The sequence below is a fragment of the Aquarana catesbeiana genome, linkage group LG05 (genome assembly GCF_042186555.1).
Source record: "Aquarana catesbeiana isolate 2022-GZ linkage group LG05, ASM4218655v1, whole genome shotgun sequence".
Classification (NCBI taxonomy): Eukaryota; Metazoa; Chordata; class Amphibia; order Anura; family Ranidae; genus Aquarana; species Aquarana catesbeiana.
The window spans coordinates 417634684-417656141 of record NC_133328.1 but is presented as its reverse complement, the minus strand read 5'-3'; the positions used below and the strand labels follow the sequence as shown (position 1 = coordinate 417656141).

The 21458-nt window shown below is 43.4% G+C and overlaps 1 protein-coding gene across 2 annotated transcripts in view; it reads left to right on the top strand.

Annotated features, from left to right (window-relative positions):
* The window catches only part of ATP9B (ATPase phospholipid transporting 9B (putative)), a 581467-nt gene that overhangs the window by 422087 nt on the left and 137922 nt on the right, over positions 1–21458 (top strand). For both annotated transcript variants that reach the window (XM_073631215.1, XM_073631214.1), the window contains exon 14: positions 12521–12633. In XM_073631215.1, coding sequence (XP_073487316.1) covers positions 12521–12633 — 113 coding nt within the window. The remainder of the gene's footprint in view (positions 1–12520; positions 12634–21458) is intronic.

The following is a 21458-nucleotide window of genomic DNA, read 5'->3' as shown; positions in this document are numbered from 1 at the left end:
GGACATTACCGCAGCAGCTCTTTTTGTTTCCTGCATTTTTTTTTTCCTGCATACCCGAATGCTGGACTACTTATTGAGACAAAACTTGCTCACTACTCCTACCTCCAATGAATCCCAGTTGCCTATTGTAGCAACAATATTGTGATGGGAATGGGTAAGCTCCAACAGTACCCGCAAGTGTTGAAAATGGCTTGGTTTTCAGGCATGCAGGAAACAAAGTTGCTGCGGGTATGTGCAGGCACACTTTATACCTGCTAGCAGCTTTATTAGCAGGCAAAGGGCCATGGTTCACACTTAGGTGGTCCACTGGCCCTGAAGGCTTCTGTGTGAGTATACTGAAGGGGTTGCGGGACTTTAAATGAGATTTATGAGAACATCTCCATCCCTATTACTTGAATTGAAAGACGGGGTTTGAGACTTTAAATGAGGAATGCATGAAAGGACCCAAGGATAAGACAATGTAGTACGGATGTGTTTATTAGTATAAAACACCCAGCAGAGCGTGCATTTGAAAATACATACATAGTAGTAAGCATACATAATAGTAGACATATATAACAAAGCATCATGCAGGAAACCATAAAACACAGTAAAACATTAAAACCAAGGTGGGTCCTAGAATAAAATCATGTTGCATCTGTGTGTGCCCGACGCATTTCATGGCGTACCAGCCAATCTTCAGGGGCAGATGCATAATTGAGTAAAATCTGCAAAAGGACATAAATATAGCGTATAATTATGATCATGTCACCCAATAGCTAAGGGAAACTACAAATGGAGATGAAAATTAATCCAGCTCCAACCAACTTACTCAATTGCAGGGTGCGAAAATGTGCCTGCGAGTCGGAGCACATGGGCCACCGAATAGTCTGCAGACCGGGAGCTGAAGTGGGGCCAGTGGAAAACAACAACCATGGACATGCTTCCAGGTGGGTAGACATCCACCTGATAGGTGGAAAATGCAGGGGCTCCAATCTAAATGAATAATGGAAGTCATAAGTAACCAAATAGATTGATTGGAGGTGGACCAACCACCCCCATCCCAGTAGAAACATTAACAGAAAAAAAGTGCGGCAAGTGCTGTGGTGTGCACTGAGTGACCACGGGGATGCTCTTATCTGCATTTCCGGGAGCTGCGATGCTCTCAGGTGCCCTCCCATCTCCTCCTTTGGTCACTCAGTACTGGGTGCGAGGAGATGGGCGGGTCTCTCCTCAGCGCATCGGCATCACGCATCCGCCCGACATACCAGACGCTTCTGGCGTCGGAATGTCGGGGCGAGTCATGTGATCTTGGCTATCCAATAGGGGGCTTCGCCTGGCTTCAAAAGAGCGGCTTTGGCCGCCTTTTGGTCCGGACGTGCCTCCATCCTGATATGCCAGCGTGACGCTAGTTGGGCTTGTTGGATAAACACTGGGCATACCCACCTCGGTCATCCCTTGCAGTCCACTCCTACGCTTTTTTGACACATCCCCACTGTTGGGTTGTGTGTCTCCTTGGGGCAATCCAGGTACATATACATTTTTTTTTTTTTTTTTCTGTTAATGTTTCTACTGGGATGGGGGGTGGTTGGTCCACCTCCAATCAATCTATTTGGTTACTTATGACTTCCATTATTCATTTAGATTGGAGCCCCTGCATTTTCCACCTATCGGGTGGATATCTACCCACCTGGAAGCATGTCCATGGTTGTTGTTTTCCCCTGGCCCCACTTCAGCTCCCGGTCTGCAGACTATTCGGTGGCCCATGTGCTCCGACTCGCAGGCACATTTTCGCACCCTGCAATTGAGTAAGTTGGTTGGAGCTGGATTAATTTTCATCTCCATTTGTAGTTTCCCTTAGCTATTGGGTGACATGATCATAATTATACGCTATATTTATGTCCTTTTGCAGATTTTACTCAATTATGCATCTGCCCCTGAAGATTGGCTGGTACGCCATGAAACGCGTCGGTCACACACAGATGCAACATGATTTTATTCTAGGACCCACCTTGGTTTTAATGTTTTCACTCGTGAAAGGATTGTATAGCAATGCGATTGAGTAGTCGCTTTACTGTGTTTTATGGTTTCCTGCATCATGCTTTGTTATATATGTCTACTATTATGTATGCTTACTACTATGTATGTATTTTCAAATGCACGCTCTGCTGGGTGTTTTATACTAATAAACACATCCGTACTACATTGTCTTATCCTTGGGTCCTTTCATGCATTCCTCATTTAAAGTCCCAAACCCTGTCTTTCAATTTCTATGTGAGTATACCGTCATTTGGCAGGCAGGTTTCCTCAGCTGTCACTGCCTGGACCAGGGAAAGTGGTCTCTTCATCCCAACATCTTTATTCTCTTATGTGAGAAATAGGCAACTCCACAAGTGTGCATCCTGGCCTCCAGGTTCAAAAACAGGTTACCCTTGTTTTTAGCCAGAACCAAGTATCCTCTAGCACTAGCAGTGGATGCCCTGGACTCCAGTGCAGATCATCCCCCGATTGCTTCGCAGTATAGAGCAAGAGAAAAAAAATCAATGACTTTCATTGAACTAAACTGACCTGGAAGAACCTGGTACACAGACATACTTAGACTTCTGATGAATGAGCCCTGGTCATCTCCAAATAGGTCAGACCTGCTGTCCCAAGCCCCCTGTTCAATCCTGCTTCTCAGTCAGTGGCTTTAACAGTATGAAGGTTGAAATCCAGGTCTTGAAGGACAAGGGTTATCTCTGACTCTGTCCCTACTAAGACCCAAAAAATTCACTTTCCGAAAGATATACTTCTGTACCTAGAAATCATTTTTGCCAGGTTTGGCTTTTCAATCATAGAAATTACTCTGTTACCTGTATTCTAGCCTTCCTACAATCTGGACTTGACATGAATTTGGCCTCAAATACAGTTTTAACCTTATCTAGCCTATTCCAGAAGACTGGATTTTTCCTTGTTAAAACCTCTCAAATAAGACCCCCCCCCCTCCGCATACAGCACCCTGTGCTTCCTTCAGATCTCATTGTGGTTTGTGCTGCACTGCATAAACCACCCTTTGAACAAATTAAGGAACTCCCCTTGCATGATCTCTCCTGCAAAATGCCCTTCTTGGTGGTAGTCTGTCAGGTGTGTTTCATGCTTTCCAGAGCTTTCCAGATTCCTTACAATGATAAAGAGGTCTTTCATCCAATACCCTTCTTTCTACTTAAGGTGATCTCAGCTTTCCACCTTAAAGGATATGTTCACCTTTCTGAACATGTTACACTCATATTAAGGTGTAACATGTTCAGCATCAGACTCCTCTCCCCCTGATCCCCCGCCCCTTGTGACAACGAGTTGGGGCTCTTCTCTCTGCACTCGCTGTGTCAATACAAAGAGGGAGTGGCTTTACAGGGCTCCACCCACACAGCTGCACTGTTGATATATAGATCCCTGTGAACCAATGAACTACCAGGGCGCTGTTGAGCACTCTAGGTAGTGCATTGAGCTTACTGTCATTCAGTAATGGCCTGCCCGTATCGGAGGTACTGGTAGACACCTACGCAGACAGTATGCAGGACCATCGCTTTACACCCACGATCTGCTGATAGTGGGTGCAATGCTTTACAGGTTCCTAACAAAAAATAATAAATGCACATTTTTTTTTTACCTGCAAAAAAAATGTGCATTTATTTTTTCTAAAGGTGAGCTTATCCTTTATTGAGGACACTGTGCCCTGCTCCAAAGCATTCCAAAGAAATTGCTCTCCACTGTTTGAGTGTGGTCAAAGCTGTCAGAGTCTGACAGTCCCAGTCTGTATTTGAAAAACTGAAAAACAGACTCTCTTTTTGTATTGCCGACAGGATCTCATCAAGGATACCCTACTCCTTAATCCACTTTTATAGGTTGATAAGACAGCCCATCGTGTGGGCTTATGCTCTTAAGGAAAGGGTACCCCCAGTAGCTTTACACGGTCACTCCACAAAGCTTTGGTAACCTGGCTTTGTAGGGCTGCCACCTAGTCTTTGGTTCATCTCCAAGTTCTAGCAGGTGGATGTCCAGGCCTCTGCGCTTGTAGCAGCTACAGGCCTCATCCAGATATCATCTTTTTCAGCTGGCGATTCTGTGCACCGTAAGAACAATCATAGCGACAGTTTAGCCGCTTGATCGTTCTTACATGAGGCTGTAGGGGACACCGCCCACTGTTACTTTCCCGGGCTCGCCCGTGCGATCGGCGAACCGGAGAAAGAATCTGTTGCCGCCGGAAGTTTACCAGATGGTCCCCAGTCATCTCTATGCACCTCTGAGTCCTGGGTGTGACGTTATGACGTCCCGGCCAGCGGACGTAAACAATGCCGGAGACTCGGCTGGAAAGGCCGTGAGTTTATATTTTTTTTTATCTCAGCCTTTCCAGCCTGAAGGAGAGATGCTGGGTCTTATTAACCCCACATCTCTCCATAAAGACGACCTGTCACCAGGGGTGTAACTAGAAATCACAGGGCCCCATAGCAAAATGTTGTATGGGGCCCCCCCCCACAAAAAAAATTAATTAACGCCATTGAACAACAGATTACCACACTCATGTAGCACAGTACCCAGGCAACAGCTTATTTTAATTTCGAACAACAAAATATGCAGTATACTGTATGCAGCCCCTGAAGGACACACATGCATACCTCCATCAGTACAGACACCCCCTACCTCAGTGCAGACCCCCCAGCAGTACAGACACCCCCCTTAGTACAGACACCCCCCTCCCTAGTGCAGACCCCCCAACATTACAGACCCCCCTCAGTGCAGACACCCCCCTCAGTACAGACACCCCCCAGTGCAGACCACCCCCCTCAGTACAGACACCCCCCAGTGCAGACCCCCCCAGCATTACAGACCCCCCATTCAGTGCAGACACCCCCCTCAGTGCAGACACCCCCCTCAGTGCAGACACTCCCCTCAGTGCAGACCCCCCTCAGTAGTACAGACCCCCACCAGCAGTGCAGGACCCCCCAGCAGTACAGACACCCCCCAGTGCAGACCATCTCTCTCAGTACAGACACCCCCCAGTGCAGACCCCCCAGCATTACAGACCCCCCTCAGTGCAGACCCCCGCTCAGTACAGACCCCCCTCAGTAGTGCAGACCCCCCCTCAGTAGTGCAGACCCCCCTCAGTGCAGACCCCCTCCTCAGTGCAGACCCCCTCCTCAGTGCAGACCCCCTCCTCAGTAGTGCAGATCCCCCCTCAGTAGTGCAGATCCCCCCTCAGTAGTGCAGATCCCCCCTCAGTAGTGCAGACCCCCCTCAGTAGTGCAGACCCCCCTCAGTAGTGCAGACCCCCTCTCAGTGGTGCAGACCCCCCTCCAGCAGTATAGACCCCCCTTCTTACATACCTCAGAACAGCGCTGACAATCACCAGATACACACAACGATGTGTGTCCCTCAAGGCTCGAGTGCAGGCTGCTCCTCCTCTGTGGATGTAAACAGAGAGGAGGGGAGGCAGCTTCGGTCCGCACCGCTGAGACACAGAGGCGCGAGGCACAGCGAGCGGTGTTAGTGGTGCGGCTGCCAAGGGTGTCACCTGGTGTGGCCCGCACCCACCTAGCAACGCCACTCACCGGGCCCCAACTCGGCTGCGGGCCCCATAGCGCCCGCATGGGTCGCTATGGTGGTAGTTCCGCCACTGCCTGTCACGCACTATTCTTATTACAAGGGATGTTTACATTCCTTGTAATTGAAACAAAAGTGGTCAAAAAAATAAAATAAGAATAAAAGTAAAATAAAGAATACAATTTTTTTTAAAGTGGCCCCATCCCTGCGTGCTTGCGCACAGAAGCGAACGCATACGTAAGTCGCGCCCACATATGTAAACGGCGTTCAATTACATGTGAGGTATTGCTGCGTGCGTTAAAGCAAAAGCAACAATTCTAGCCCAAGACCACCTCTGTAACTCTAAAGCATGACATGTTAGGTATCTATTTACTTGGCATAACATCGTCTTTCACATTATACAAAAAAATTGGGCTAACTTTACTGTTTTTTTTTTTTAATTCATGAAACAGTTTTTTGCCTCAAAAAAATGTTTGAAAAATCGCTGCGCAAATAACATGTAACATAAAATGTTGCAATGACCGCCATTTTATCCTGAGTACACGCAGACAGTGCCAGGCTCTTTCTAAGCTCCACAGGCTGCACCCCGCCAATGATCTTTGGGATCTACTTTCACTGATTGCATAGTTATGGTGGATCACAAGCGCAAAGGCAGCAGTACCGCGGGCCTGTCTGTCTTACAATCTGCTCACAGTGCTGGGACGGGGGGGGGGGTATCATACCTTCAAAGGGGTCTGACACTGACAGCCTAGATCTCTGTCTCTTACTAGAGTCACAGCACTTCTCTGAGGGCTGGAACTGAATGTTACCATGTCTGGTTTTATGGAAAATATTTCATCCATGATAGTGGAATGTAGGCTCTGCAAGCAGGCTTCCCCACCTTCCCCTCAGTCCTGCAGCCACAGCTGCAACTGCTCTGTCAGCTGCACATTCTAAGAGGAGTACCTTAGATGATGACTTGGTATTTGAGGAGTTTCAGCCCATGCAAATAAATCTAAAGATGCCATTGTGGTTCTGACATCAAATTTGTCTAAGGTTATCAGTCTAGGTTCAATGAAAAGATTTTAGCTTGAAAAATCCTTTCCTGTGTATTCTGTGTAACAACCCATTTAAAATGGGGATTGACCCAATCCAGACATAATCTTTACCTCAATAAATCCTTTTGCCCAACAATACCTATTGAGGAAGAGTTCCTAAAATTTGGACTGTTCCTGTAGTGGTGGCAAGCAAAATCTTAACTGTCCCAGTAGGGAATGCTGCAGCATTCGAGGACTCAGTGGACAAGAAGCTCAAAGCTCTTTTCCAAGCAAAAGAAGGTGCAATCTCAGTAAGCCCTAGACCTTAAAATCATTCAAGCCTGAAACAAAATGCTGCTTTTAATGGAGGGTTGCTCAAGCGGTTGGATGCTTGATGACTTTCGCAGATACCTGGACCCTAGGCATTCTAGATCTTTTGGTCCAGGTCTTCCACTACCCTGTTTTATGCTATCATACCTTCAAACATCCCCACAAAATTGGGTAGCTCCTCACAATCGTCTGACCCAACTCTTGTCTTAAGGAGGGGTGACTCTTGCCCTAGAAAAAAAAAATTCAAGGGTTTTACTTCTACAAAATGAAAACTTTTAGGCATCATCATTATTACAGATCTTTTATCAGACCAGACTAGAAATAATTATATTGTGAATATCATTGCAAACTAGTCCTTTCTATGATTGCAAGTTGGGATTGTGCTTTTTACAGTCCCAAAGCCCACTGATGGCATGCCATCTATCCTGAACCTGAAGGTACTCAACACCTTCCTTTGGGTCCAAATATTCCTATGGAACCTTGTAGGCCAGCCATTTCCTCACTACAGTATAAACAGAAAAGTCAGTACTACTACCCATACAACACATAGATAGCAGAGCTCCCAGGTGCTCTAGCAACAGTCGCTGGCTGAGTAGAGTAATGTGGAAAAAATGATCCGCACTCAGGTTGTTTATCCTAAAATTTCTTAATTTTATTGAATAGCCACAGTGGACAAACGCAGATTAAGTCAGTTGACGCATTTTAGCCTATAAGGCCTTAGTCATAACCCTCATTACAACCAGGGGATTTTCAGGCATTTGGTGAACATCAAAGATATCTACTTACATGTTCCCATCTTTCCAGTACATCAAGGCTTCCTACACGTTGTGATCAAATAACATTACCAATCCAATCCATTGCCTTGCCTTTTAGTCTATCCACTGCACCTAGAGTTTTTAACAAGGTGTTAGCCCCTGTTCATTCACAGGGAATTCTATTGTAGGTTACCTAAATTGCCTCCTTTTGAGGGAACAGTTAACACAAACATTGGCAGTCAGTGTTCAACAGGCTGTTCAAACTCTGCAGAGGTTCAGGTGGATCCTTAACTTCCAGAACACTGCACCAGAGCTGGCTCACTGCTTGGAGAATCTGGGTCTCCTCCTAGACACTTCCCTGTCCATGGTTTTCTTGTGCAGGAGAAATCTACAAACCCTGCCACTTAGGTATGAACACTTCGGTCCAACTCACCCTCCTTTTCTGCATTAGAGTCCTGGACTTAATTATTGCCTCCTTCAAAGCATTTCCCATATTCCCACTTTCGTTCCAAACCATTCCAACTCAATATTCTGGCTTCATGGGACAAGCACATTAACCTGCATTCCACCACCCAGCTGGCTCTGTCTTGGTAGATCGCTAGTCCAGCGTTGGAGTTGGGGAAGTCCTACACTACACTGGAAGGTCACGACAGATTCCAGCCTGTCAGGTTGGGGAGGAGTCCTGGGTTGTCTCAGTCCAAGAGACTTGGTCACCAGAGCAAGCTTGTCTTCCAATCAGCTTTGTGGATCTTGGAGCAATTTGGTTATCTCTTCAACACTTTTAAGTTTTGCAAAAGGTTACACCACATCATAGCGTGCTGCATTGCACATTAAGGAAAGGGAAAAAAAAGGCTTTTTTTTTTTTTCTGCTCCTGCCCAAACCCCCCTAGCTGGCGCCCAGGACCACGACTGCCAACTTCAGGATCGAGAGCGGATAGAGACCGAGGCACACCCATGCGACGAAATCCCCTGTACTGAAAGAATCCAGAAGCAACAATGGTTTTGTCACTTGAGGAGGAATTTGCCAGAGCATGCACAATGAGAGTGGTAACAGTAGATACACAGAATTGCCTGGTATTCCACTACCACTCTGAATGGGTACTACTCTAAGTAAAGTGTCATGATCAACCAGGTATTTACTAACAATCACAGCGTGCATAATAGATAGGTTATACAGATAGGTAAATATCATATTTTTTCATACAATGACTAAAATGAAAAGTTAGGTTTAGTGACACTTTAACACCCAGTGAAAAGTTTTGCTACAGCTTTTCAAATAGAGTTGCAAGATGTTACATGGAGGGATTTTCCTGCAAAAATAAACTGGGATAGCATTACTGTTTGTGACAAGTAGGAAAGTGAAAAATGTTGTTTTTTTATCCATAGATCGCAATATACATGGTTAGGCAAATTATTTTAGAACTGTGGCTTTAATTTTTAGATGCTGTAGTTACAATGCACCTGAGATTTTTCAGGTTTCCTCTGCATCCCAGTTCTATTCTTTCATTCTGTAATTGAATATAAAATATTTTTTATAGGCTACCTTGATTAAAACATGTTATGTTTTTATTAAGATTAAAAAAAAATGAACTTTTGGGCATCATCATTATTACAGATCTTTTATCAGACCAGCCTAGGAATAATTATATTGCGGATATCATTGCAAACTAGTCCTTTCTATGATTGCAAATTGGGATTGTGCTACATCAATAAACCTTTTGACAAGAAGCGTCCATCACAGGGGTCCTCTCATTTGCCATAGTAGAATGGAGAACCAACTATCTCAATAATTGCATTATAGTTTCCTTATTGTAGGACAAGAAAGCAACGTGGTATAATTAGGTTTGATTGGAGTGCATGTTTCCGGTAAGATCTGAAATTAATGATGTTGCTATAGTGACACATCTGTGGCCAGCAGTGCATGAGACTTTAAGTAATTCATTCGACAAGAGAAGACATCTGTTAACTACAAAGATGCAGAGCATATTGACACTGACCAGAAATACTAGATGTTATGTGATAAATGAACAAACGATGCTGAAACAGGAGGACAGATAATTTGTACTTAATCTGCAGGGAGAACTTTAATCTTCTCACTGGTTGCATTGGATAATGCCATTGTTTAAAACACAGTGCAGTCGGGGACTCATAAATTGTAAATGTGACTGTGAATATATGCTCTGGAGACAAACATGGCTTCCTTTAGTAATGAACTGTGATCAAACAAGCTACCAAGGCTACTGGCATTATTGTAAGTGCATGCAAAAACACATACCTCTCTAGTGACATCATTCACCAATATCTTGAACAGTTCCATCCTTTCTACATTCCTCCTTCTGTGTTTTTTTCTCCAGCTTTTTACATAGAGGTAATACAAAGTAATTACTATTTCACAAAATATATTACTGGGCACAGTTTTTCTTGCAGTTATAAAGCAAAAAGGTTTATATTAGAAATCATATTAAACTATATACAGTGTGGATTGTATATATTACAACCCTCAGAATCCCAAAAGATGGGACTCAGTCATTTATATTTGACAATCAATGTCAGAAAACAAAATCAGAAAGACTGGATGCATACACAGTAAATAGCTCAAAACAAATTGCCACATTCAACAGAAAATTTACTTTATCTAACTATGCGAATACTAATATAAGGTATCTGAGAACTCATGCTATCTCCTAATCAGGGCTGTATTAAGGTATAAAGTATCTTTATGCATTGCTGAAGGATGGCATCCCTAGTACACACTGTTACCCTTGTGTCATCTTGTTTTCTTAGTAAAAATGAATGCTGAATGTGCTATTGAAGGCACCATGCAATCTACCTTATATACAGTTACTTTTAAACTGTACAGACCAAACAAAAACATGGAGAGATGGTTTCATGTTCCCTGACCTGTGAAGAGCCTTCTGATTTTTTTTGAGCATCTCTTTTGCCACTGCAGGTCTCCTTTTGAATTTAGCAAAGGGTGCCTAGGTGCTCTTGTGCTTACAGGCTCAGTGCTTTAATTTATATCTGCAACATGATATCTAAAGCACTGCCACCTCTGAATACTAGTCTCAAGAGATTTGGGATATGTTTTGGTGATGTCACTACTGTACTGCTCACTGTTGCTGGAGGCTCTGACCACAGGAAGCAAAGCCTGTCTCTGCCAAGGTTTGCTGCATCTATACAGAGTGGCATGTTGCAGAACAAGACATGGTAACTCAGTTATTGGATATAACAACTGCTGATAAACCACATGCTTCGTCCTCTACCTGCCCTTTTTTTTTGGGTACAGCTTCCAGAGTTCAGTTACTCTTTAATAAAATCCTTGGTTGCCTTTTGACTATGGTTAGTGAAATAAGGAAACTAATCATCAGAATCCCTCTAATTTCCAGCCTAAGGCAAAAAAAGTCTGACACCCTGTAAAAAGCAATTGGACAAACAACAATGCGCTAATCGAATTGCAGCGTAACAAATTTCCTTTGGGTCTGCCATTGTTTGGATTACATAGTTAAATAGGTTGAGGAAAGACGCATGTCCATAAAATTCAACCTAAAAAATCTAACCCACAGCTGATCCAAGGAAAAAAAAACCCTTATAAAGTGTGGTCCAAGCTACTCTAACAGGGAAAAAAATCCTTCATGATCCCCAAAGAATAATGTTACAATGTTATACAAAATTCAGCCTGGGGCATACATTTTTAAAAAAAAGTATGCATGTACGGTATCCCCTTAGTAGAAGATTTCATTCTATCATGTACAGGGATTTGTCTCTGATCTCATTTCAGATATGTTAACAGAAACCTGTACTCCTGCAGATTAACCTCCAACCAGCAGTAATCTCACCTTAGAGAATAAAAGACTTGTAAAGTCTGGTGCTGGGCAGGAACTAGACATGCTTCTTTTCTGTTCATGTTGATTAGGAGATTTTTTTAAAATAAATTATAGTTCTCCTAACAAATGCATATTCATATTTTTACTGTATGTTTTGTATTTTATGTTATACAATTCTTCTACTGGAATAAAAAAAAAATGGAAATTATTACACACTTGAAATTAATAAATTACATTTTTAATATGTAATTAAAATCCCATGGCGAAAAATAATTTTTTTTTATTTTTTACAAAATATTTTTAACATGGTAATTTTACTTTGTTTTACCCTATGACAATAAAATACTTTTGGGACTGATGTAGAAACACAGATACAAAAAAAAAATAAATGAGTAAAGCATTTGCTTATAACTGTCAGTTGTTTGTCATCTTTCAGACAAAGAAATACGTCTGGTTGGCTGTAAATAACTACTCTCTTTTTGCTTCATAGTGTATGTGTATCTTGTACAATGTGTAACATTTTTTCTCCAGCCACAGTGTAGTAGTAGCTGTCTCTTGCTTTATAACTTGTGCAAACAGGTATTTCTTTGCTTTTCTTCACCATGCAAGTCAATGTGAATGCAAAACAATTTAGAAGCTTATCTAATGCATCTCAAATGCAAGCCAGTTACACCAATATACTCAAACCCTTATATGTATGCATTGTAAATGCTTATAGGAGAAAACATACGCGTTTTTTGCCTGTGTGCTCATCACTTGAGCAGCAGACTGCCTGTAATACTGAATGAAAAAGAAGTATTTGGTTAAATTACATTTAGGCTAAGGCTGATAAGCAGCCTAAAAATAAATTTTACAACTCGCACAACCTCTTTTTTTTCCTTAAATCTATTTGTTCTCAAAACAACTTAATTCTGCCCTGCTAGCCAATATATAAGAAAATAGATCTTTTTATGTGTTTTTTGTGTAGTCATAACAAAGAAGGAAAGGTTTAATGGATTTTTTACAACAGCTAACATTTTTAAACTAACATCTCTTTCAGGTACACTTACCCAGAATGAAATGGTTTTTAAGCGTCTTCATCTTGGTACAGTGTCCTATGGCACAGATACAATGGATGAAATTCAGAATCATGTAGCAAGTTCATACTCCCAGGTAGGTTATTCTGTTGTAAAATTTTATAGGTATTATTTTCAAAGGTACATGTTCGTTAAAATATGGTGAGCATAAACTATAAAGGTTAGCAAGAAGCCGATTTATTACAGTTTACGCCAGTATTGTAAACTAAAATCGTAAGCATTCACATGGACCTGGCTTTTGCAAGAGCTGATCAGAAAGCATGGCTTACCGAAAGTGGCGCATTTGGGGAAAAGAACCAATTAATGTAAAGATAGTTACTATTCAGGTTAAAAAAAACTGTTTTCTGTACTGTATTTTAAGGTTAACAATTGGCTTCCAAAGTGTCTTATATATAGATCATGGTTATGATTAAGGATGAGCCAATCTCCCCCCGGTTCAGTTTGCACCAGAACTTGCGAACAGGCAAAAAATTTGGACGAACACGTGAACACCCTTAAAGTCTATGGAACACGAACATGAAAACTCAAAAGTGCTAATTTTAAAGGCTTATATGCAGGTTATTGTCATAAAAAGTGATTGGGGACCTGGCACTAGGGGACATGTATCAATGCAAAAAAAAAAAAAGTTTTAAACACGGATGTTTTTTCGGGAGCAGTGATTTTAATAATGCTTAACGTGAAACAATAAACATGAAATATTCCTTTAAATATCGTGCCTGGGGGGTGTCTATAGTATGCCTGTAAAGTGGCACAGTTTTCCCGTATTTAGAACAGTACCGCAGCAAAACGATATTTCAAAAGGAAAAAAAGTAATTTAAAACTGATCGCAGCTGTAATGAATTGTTGGGTCTCGGCAATATAGATAAAACTTATTGAAAAAAACAGCATGGGTCCCCCCCCCAGTCCATTACCAGGCCATTTGGGTCTGGTATGTATATTAAGGGGAACCCTGAACCAATTTTTTTTTTTTTAAATCGCGTGGGGATCCCCCCATAATCCATACCAGGACCTTCAGGTCTTTTTTTTCATTTTGGCGCAAGGTTCCCCTTAAAATCCATGCCAGACCTGAAGGGTCTGGTATGGATTTTGAGAGGGCCCCTATGCCATTTTTTTAAAAAAATTGGTGCAGGGTTCCCCTTAATATCCATACCAGACCCTGAAGGGCCTGGTATGGATTTTGGGGGGACCCCCACGCACTTTTTTTTTTTTTAATTTTTGGTTCAGGGTTCCCCTTTATATTCATACCAGACCCAAAGGGCCTGGTAATGAACTGGGGGGAACCCATGCCGTTTTTATCAATGAGTTTTATCTATATTGCCGAGACCCGACAATTCATTACAGCCGCAATCAGTTTTAAATGACTTTTTTTCCTTTAGCGATATCATTTTGCTGTGGTACTGTTCTAAACATGGGAAAATTGCACCATTTTACAGGCATACTATAGACACCCCCCAGGCACGATATTTAAAGGAATATTTCATTTTTATTGTTTCACTTTAAGCATTATTAAAATCACTTCTCCCGAAAAAAGGGACGTTTTTAAAACTTTTTTTGCATTGATACATGTCCCCTGGGGCAGGACCCGGGTCCCCAAACACTTGACAATACAGGCAGTCCCCTGGTTACAAACATCCAACTTACAAACGACTCCAACTTACAAACGGGGGGAAACAAGAAGTGAGAGGAAATCTACCCCTAGGAAGGGAAATTCACTTCTGTAAGAGTCATAATGGGAAAAAGGTGTCCCCACTGATGCTTTATCACCAAGGCTTGTTTCCACAACAACCCAAAACTTTCAAAATCCAATTGTCAGAGAGGGGAACACATGTCAAGAAGTGTGGAAGCTGGTAGGCTGCTTAGCTAAAATGATCTCAAATCCCTTAAAATGGCAACTAAATCTCCCTACTGCTAGCCTCAAGAACGGGCCTTTCAGCAACCATATCCAAACTCCCTGCAATCCAGGCATCTATACAGGCTTGGAACTTCATTTGTCAAAACCATGGAAAAAGATAATAAACCTCCCTGTCCTCGCTCCAATATCAGTATTAGACTAGATAATCCCATCAATTAACCACTTGCTTACTGGGCACCTAAACCCTCTCCTGCCCAGACCAATTTTCAGCTTTTAGCGCTGTCACCCTTTGAATGACAATTGCGCGGTCATACAACACTGTACCCCAATGAAATTTTTATCATTTTTTTCCCACAAATAGAGCTTTCTTTTGGTGGTATTTGATCACCTCTGGGTTTTTTATTTTTTGTTAAAAAAAAAAAAAAACTTTTTATAAAAAAATACAAAACAGTTTTATATTTTGTTAATAAATTTTGCAAACAGGTATTTTTTCTGCTTCATTGATGTACGCTGATGAGGCTACACTTATGGGCACTGATAGGCTATATTGATGGGCACTGATAAGGCAACACTGATGGGCACTGATAAGGCGGCACTGGTGTGCACTGATGAGGTGGCATTGGTGGGCACTGATGGGCGGCACTGAAGGGCATTGATAGGTGGCACTGAAGGGCACTGATAGCTGGCACTGATGGGTGGCAGTGACGGGCACTGATGGGTGGCAGTGATGGGCACTGATCGGCACTGGTAGGTGACACTGATAGGCAGCACTGCTAGGTGGCACTGATTGGCACTACTGGTGGGCATTGATAGGTGGCACTCGTGGGCATTGATAGGTGGCACTGATTGCTGGCACTTATGTACTGGTGGACACTGATTCATGGCACTGTGGGCACTGATTTGTGGCACTGGCAGGCGGTACTGGTGGGCACATATGAGGTGGCTTCACCTCTTCCTCTTCAGGACCGATGTCCCTTCAACAGAAGCCGGTGATCGGCTTTTTTTTCTCCTCACGCTGTCAGTGTGAGAAGAAAAAAAAATGATTACCGATCTTCTGTAAACATCACATGATCAGCTGTCATTGGCTGATAGCTGATCACGTGGTAAGGAGCCAGGATCGACCCCTTACTCCGATTTGTGATCACTCGAGTCTCATTGACTCGGGTGATCACAGCGTGTGCCACGCACACCCTTCAGGGGGCGTGGCGAGCGTGCAAAGGGGAGGATGTCTATTGATGGCCTCCCAGCAAAGTAGATCCGCGCTGTAGCCATCATTCGGCTATAGCGCGGATCTGAAAGGGTTAAACTATAACACTGGACTTCTCAGGGTGTACACTATATCAGGGACATCACCATTGGGAACCCTAGCGATAAATAATTTGAGGCCTTACAAATAAGACATCTACTTTCCAAACATAATGTGCGTGAAATTGGGGTAAATTGTGAAATTTGGCAGGAGCTCAAAGATAGGCCTTTCAGGAAGGAAGGCATTTCAAGATTCTATGCCCACCTACAACCCAATGATAACTGTATTAAAACGGCCCCTATGCTAGAGGAATTACATTTAATGCCTCCAGATGTGTCAACCACTGGCACAAGGTGCCAGAAGTTGGTGGACTCCATGCAACACAGATGTGAAGCAGTTCTCAGAAAGTGGTTATACAATGAAATATTAGTTCAGTGATTCACGGGAAAGCTAAATCTTCAAGCATTTTTCACTTTATACAGTGAGTGTATGAGTTTGTAAAGAAAAATGCAGACACTGCTATTTTTTTTGGAAACGCTTAATATTCCTTTTTCTTCACTTTCTGTAGAGTAATAACAAATTTGAAACATTTGTGTTCATGTTTCGCTTTGGAATAGACTGTACAGTGTTCCCAATGCATTTATGTGTATGGAAATAACAGCTATTATAAGGATTTTGAGCTTTACTTTTTTACTTTTTTAAACACACTGCTATTATTTTGAACACAACTATATAAATAAGCCGAAGGTTTCTGTTCTGTAATAGCCATCCCTGTTATATCTGTTTTGGAAGGCTCTTTATTAGAAAGGTTTATTTAACTAAGATTTTAGTCCCTTAACATGAGATAGCTGCAAACAGCATGAAAAAATCATGGGATGCTGGCATTGTAATATTTATACAACTTTTGGACAGGGTATATTTCTGTGTAGGACCTTCTGCTTCGTACTTATTTTGAAATAATTTAGTACATGCACAGAAATGGTTTTTGCTAACTAACTACTGAACAGAGGTTTATGAATATCATTACAAATTATATATCTGTTGAGGAACAGGGATGGGTTGCCCTTTATAATCCCCAAAAAAAGTAAATTGTCCCTTTCTGTGTTGTACAATACCTGTTTGATCCTGCCTGTTCCTGTGTTACCCTGTGTGTACTGACCACACTTATGGCCGCTGATCCCTGATAGCATGATCAAATTACGTGCCTCCATCCTCCTGCTGTGTATTCAGCATCTCCCCCTCCCTCTCTCCCTGTCATTTCTGTAGTCTGTGTGTGAACCGTGAAGCTGATTTCCTCCACTCTCCTCCTGCCTTGATTAAGTATTCTGCTGCAGCTGCTCTTTCCCTTTGGTAAAGTGTAAGGTAACATCTATTATATACTTTTATCCTCTCTGTTTCAGGAACATATTAAGTTGGGATGCACCGAAACATATCGGCCGAAAATGGCCCTTTCGGCAAAAAGCCGAAAGAGAATTTTTGCCGAAAATGGGGCGGGGCTCCTCCCCTGGTGCTGCCTATCAGGGGGGCTTCCTATATTGATGAAAGGGGGGAGCTGTCGCCGCCTGTTTGATTACAGCGCCGGGAACATCACAGCTTTCATTTCAGTAGCTGTGTGTTCTCCGCTACGCACCGTCACATACAGCCCCTCCCCCTTGTCCGGGCACTTTAATAGACAGATCACCCGTCCAATCCTGGGACGAGTGATCTGTCTATCAAAGTTCCACGGACAAGGGGGAGGGGCTGTATGTGACGGCACGCAGCGGGGAACACACAGCTATTGAAATGAAAGCTGTGATGTTCCCGGCGCTTTAATCAAACAGGCGGCGGCTCTCCTCTCCCTTCACTGGCTGCACTGGCTACACTACTGGGGACACTGGCTAAGCTGCAATGGGGACACTGGCTGCACTACTGGAGACACTGGCTAAGCTGCAATGAGGACACTGGCTACGCTGCAATGGGGACACCGGCTGCACTACTGGAGACGCTGGCTGGCTGCATCTGACGGGCACTGGTGAGGCTGCATTGATCTCTTGTGTCATGTCCGCAGTCTCTGACTCTCTGACCATGTCCCCAGTCTCTGACCATCTCCTGTACCATGTCCCCAGTCTCTGACCATCTCCTGTACCATGCCCTCAGTCTCTGACCATCTCCTGTACCATGTCTGCAGTCTCTGACCATCTCTTGTACCATGTCCGAAGTCTCTGACCATCTCCTGTACCATGTCCTCAGTCTCTGATCATCTCCTGTACCATGTCCTCAGTCTCTGACCATCTCCTGTAATGTGTCGGCAGTCTCTGACCATCTCCTATATCGTGTCTGCAGTCTCTGACCATCTCCTGTACCATATCCCCAGTCTCTGACCATCTCCTGTACCATGTCCCCAGTCTCTGACCATCCCCTGTAATGTGTCTGCAGTCTCTGACCATTGACTGTACCATGTCCCCAGTCTCTGACCATCTCCTGTAATGTGTCTGCAGTCTCTGACCATCTCCTGTACCATGTCCCCAGTCTCTGACCATCTCCTGTTATGTGTCTGCAGTCTCTGACAGTCTCCTGTACCATGTCCCCAGTCTCTGACCATCTCCTGTAATGTGTCTGCAGTCTGTGACCATCTCCTGTATCATGTCTGCAGTCTCTGACCATCTCCTGTACCATGTCCCCAGTCTGACCATCTCCTGTAATGTGTCTGCAGTCTCTGACCATCTCCTGTAATATGTCTGCAGTCTCTGACAATCTCCTGTACCATGTCCCCAGTCTCTGGCCATCTCCTGTATAAAAATATTTTTTAAAAACAGTCACTTTCGGTTTCGGTGCTGTTTCGGTATCGGTTTCAGTTTTCGGGACCAAGGAAGATTTATTTTCAGTATCGTTTCGGCACCAAAAAACCCATTTGGTGCATCCCTAATATTAAGTACAGTGTGTGTATTTGTTTTAGAATTATAAAGCTAAATACCTTCTTTGCCCAGCTCTGCTGTGTGGTCACATGTCCTCCCTCTGCTAGCTTGAACACGTCTGAGGGGAATCTCAGCCCCTCCCACTGCACTCCTTAGATCAAATAGGAGAGCAACGGAAGGACATGTGACCACACAGCAGAGCTGGGCATACAAGGTATTTAGCTTTCTAATTTAAAAAACACATATGCACTGTCATATGTTCCTAAAACAGAGAGGAAAAAAAAATATAATAGATGTAACTTTACAACCACCACTTCCAGGCCACCCATTGTGGATTTACGTCGCTACTTTGACATTAAATACCATTGTTATGGAATGAATGAATGAATGATTTGTATAGCGCTGCAGTTGCGAACTGAATCGCCTCAAGGCGCTGGATCCGTCCTGAGTAGTCAAGCTTCTTAGAAGAGGTAGGTCTTGAGTTTCTTTCTGAAGGCCTGATGGTTTCCTTCCATGCGAATGTGTGTAGGTAGAGCGTTCCATAGCCGTGGTCCTTGGACTGCGAATCTTCGTTCTCCCTTTGTAGAGGGAGTTTGCGTAGTCGAGTCTGGAATTGATGATTGTTCCAACTACTGCTGCTTTGTCCTCTTCTGGCACGAATGGGATGAGTCTACGTAGCAGGCGGAGAAGATGGTGAGATCCACTGACTACTGATCCTATTTGTGCATCCATTGACATTTCTGAGTCAAAAATGACTCCGAGACTCTTGGCTTTGGTGCTTGGCGGGATGGTCTGTCCAAAGATGGTGGGAGGTGTCCATGGGGGTCTTAGTTTTGGAATTTTGGTTTCCGTATAGGAGAAGAAGCTCTGTTTTTGATCCGTTGAGTTTGAGAGAGCTAGTAGTCATCCAGTCGTCTATCAGAGTGAGGCATTTTTCTAGTTGCTGAAGGTGGTCGTTTTCTCCAGTGATGCGCAGGTAGAGTTGAGTATCATCAGCGTATGAGTGGAAGCAGAGGTCCGATTTTCTGATGATTTTGAGGAGTGGGCGGATGTAGATGTTGAAGAGCACTGGTGACAAGGGTGAACCTTGAGGGACTCCACAAGAGATTGCGCGGGTTTCAGAGTAGAATTCTCCTAGTTTCACTGTCTGAGAGCGATTCCCTAAGAAGGATGCGAACCATTGTAGATCTGAACCTGTGACTCCTACTACTTCTGTGAGGCGGATGAGTAGAGTATTGTGGTCCACTGTGTCGAACGCTGCACTGAGGTCCAACAGTACCAGGAGACATGATTCTCCATCATCAGCTGCTTCGAGGGCGTTGTCCCATATTTTGAGGAGTGCTATTTCTGTTCCATGGCCTGGGCGGAAGCCTGATTGCAGAGGATCCAGGAGATTGTGTGTGTCCAGCTGGTGCTGTAGCTGTTGTACTACTGCTTTCTCCATAATCTTGGAGATGGTGTTGAGGCTTGTTATTGGTCTGCGGTGGTTAGGGTCCTTAGGGTCGAGGTTGGGTTTTTTTAGGAGGGGTTTGACGATGCCATGTTTGAGGGCAGTTGGGACAGTACTTTCTTTGAATGACTGGTTTATGAGGTGTGTTATGGTAGGAGCCAAGATGTCGGAACATTCTTTCAGGAGTTTTGTGGGGATGATGTTGTTTGGTGATGTGCTGCCTCTGGAGCTTCTGATGATGTTTTTGGTGGTGTCAGTGGTGATTGGGATCAGCGAGAAATTTGGTGCTTGTGTGATGATCGTATCAATTTTTTCTTTTTGCTTTAGTTGTATGAGGTTGGTTGTTTTTTTCTGTTGAATTGTTTTTCGGATGTTGTCAATTTTGTCGATAAAAAAATCTGATAGCTCATTGCAGAATTCTTGGGTTTCATTTCCTGGGGGCTCTAGGCAGGTAGGGTTCATAGTCATGGTGACTATTTTGAAAAGTTCCTGAGGGCGGTTTAAGGCTGTTGAGATGGTGTTTGAGAAGTGTTCCTTTTTTGCTTTGAAGATTGCTATGTGTTATTTATCCGTGAGTGTTTTGTAGTTTGTGTGGTTTTCCTTTGTGGAGTTTCTTCTCCAGGCTCTTTCAGCTCTTCTGCGCTCCTGCTTTAGTAAAGTAAGAGTGCCATTAAACCATCCAGAGTTTAACTTGTGGTTGTGAGTTCTACGTTTTGGAGCCACTGAGTCCGCTGTTTGTAGTAATGCCTTGTTTAGGGAGTTGAGTGTTTGTTCCGTTGAGTGGTTTAAGTTTAGCATTGCTATTTTGTTTGATAATGTGGTTTTGAAGAGTTCGGAGTGTAGTTTCTTCTGAGATCTTGTCCAACGTGTTGTATTTGCCTGTTTCCGTTTTTGGAGAGTGGTGTTGGTGGCGATTTTAAATTTGATAGCGTGGTGATCCGTCCATGGTAGCGGTAGGTTGTCGAAAATGTTGATGTCCATATTTTGTTTGAAGATGAGGTCCTGAACCATGTGTAGGAGCATTAATCAGTTGCTGAAGACCTAATTCTTTCAGTTGGTTAATGCAGGCGGTGGCTCTAGGGTCTTGAGTGGAATTTGCCCAGAGGTTGAAATCTCCAAGTGCCAGAAAGTTTTTGGCTTTCAGGGTGTGCGTTGACATGAATTCTGTGAGGGGTGTAAGGAGATTGGTCTTCGGTCCTGGTGGTCTGTAACATAGAAGATTGTGGATAGTGTCTAGGGGTGTTGATTGAAGATGTAGGGTGAGTGTCTCCATGAAAGGCACTGAATTCTGTACAGTTGGTTTGGTGAGCGCGAGGTGAGATTTGAAGATCACTGCTAGGCCTCCTCCTTTTTTTCCTGCTCTGTGCTCCGTTAGGATCCTGTAGTTCTCAGGTACTAATTCGGTTAGGATGGCGTTGCAGTCGGGTGTTAGCCAACTTTCCGTAATGAAGAGGCAATC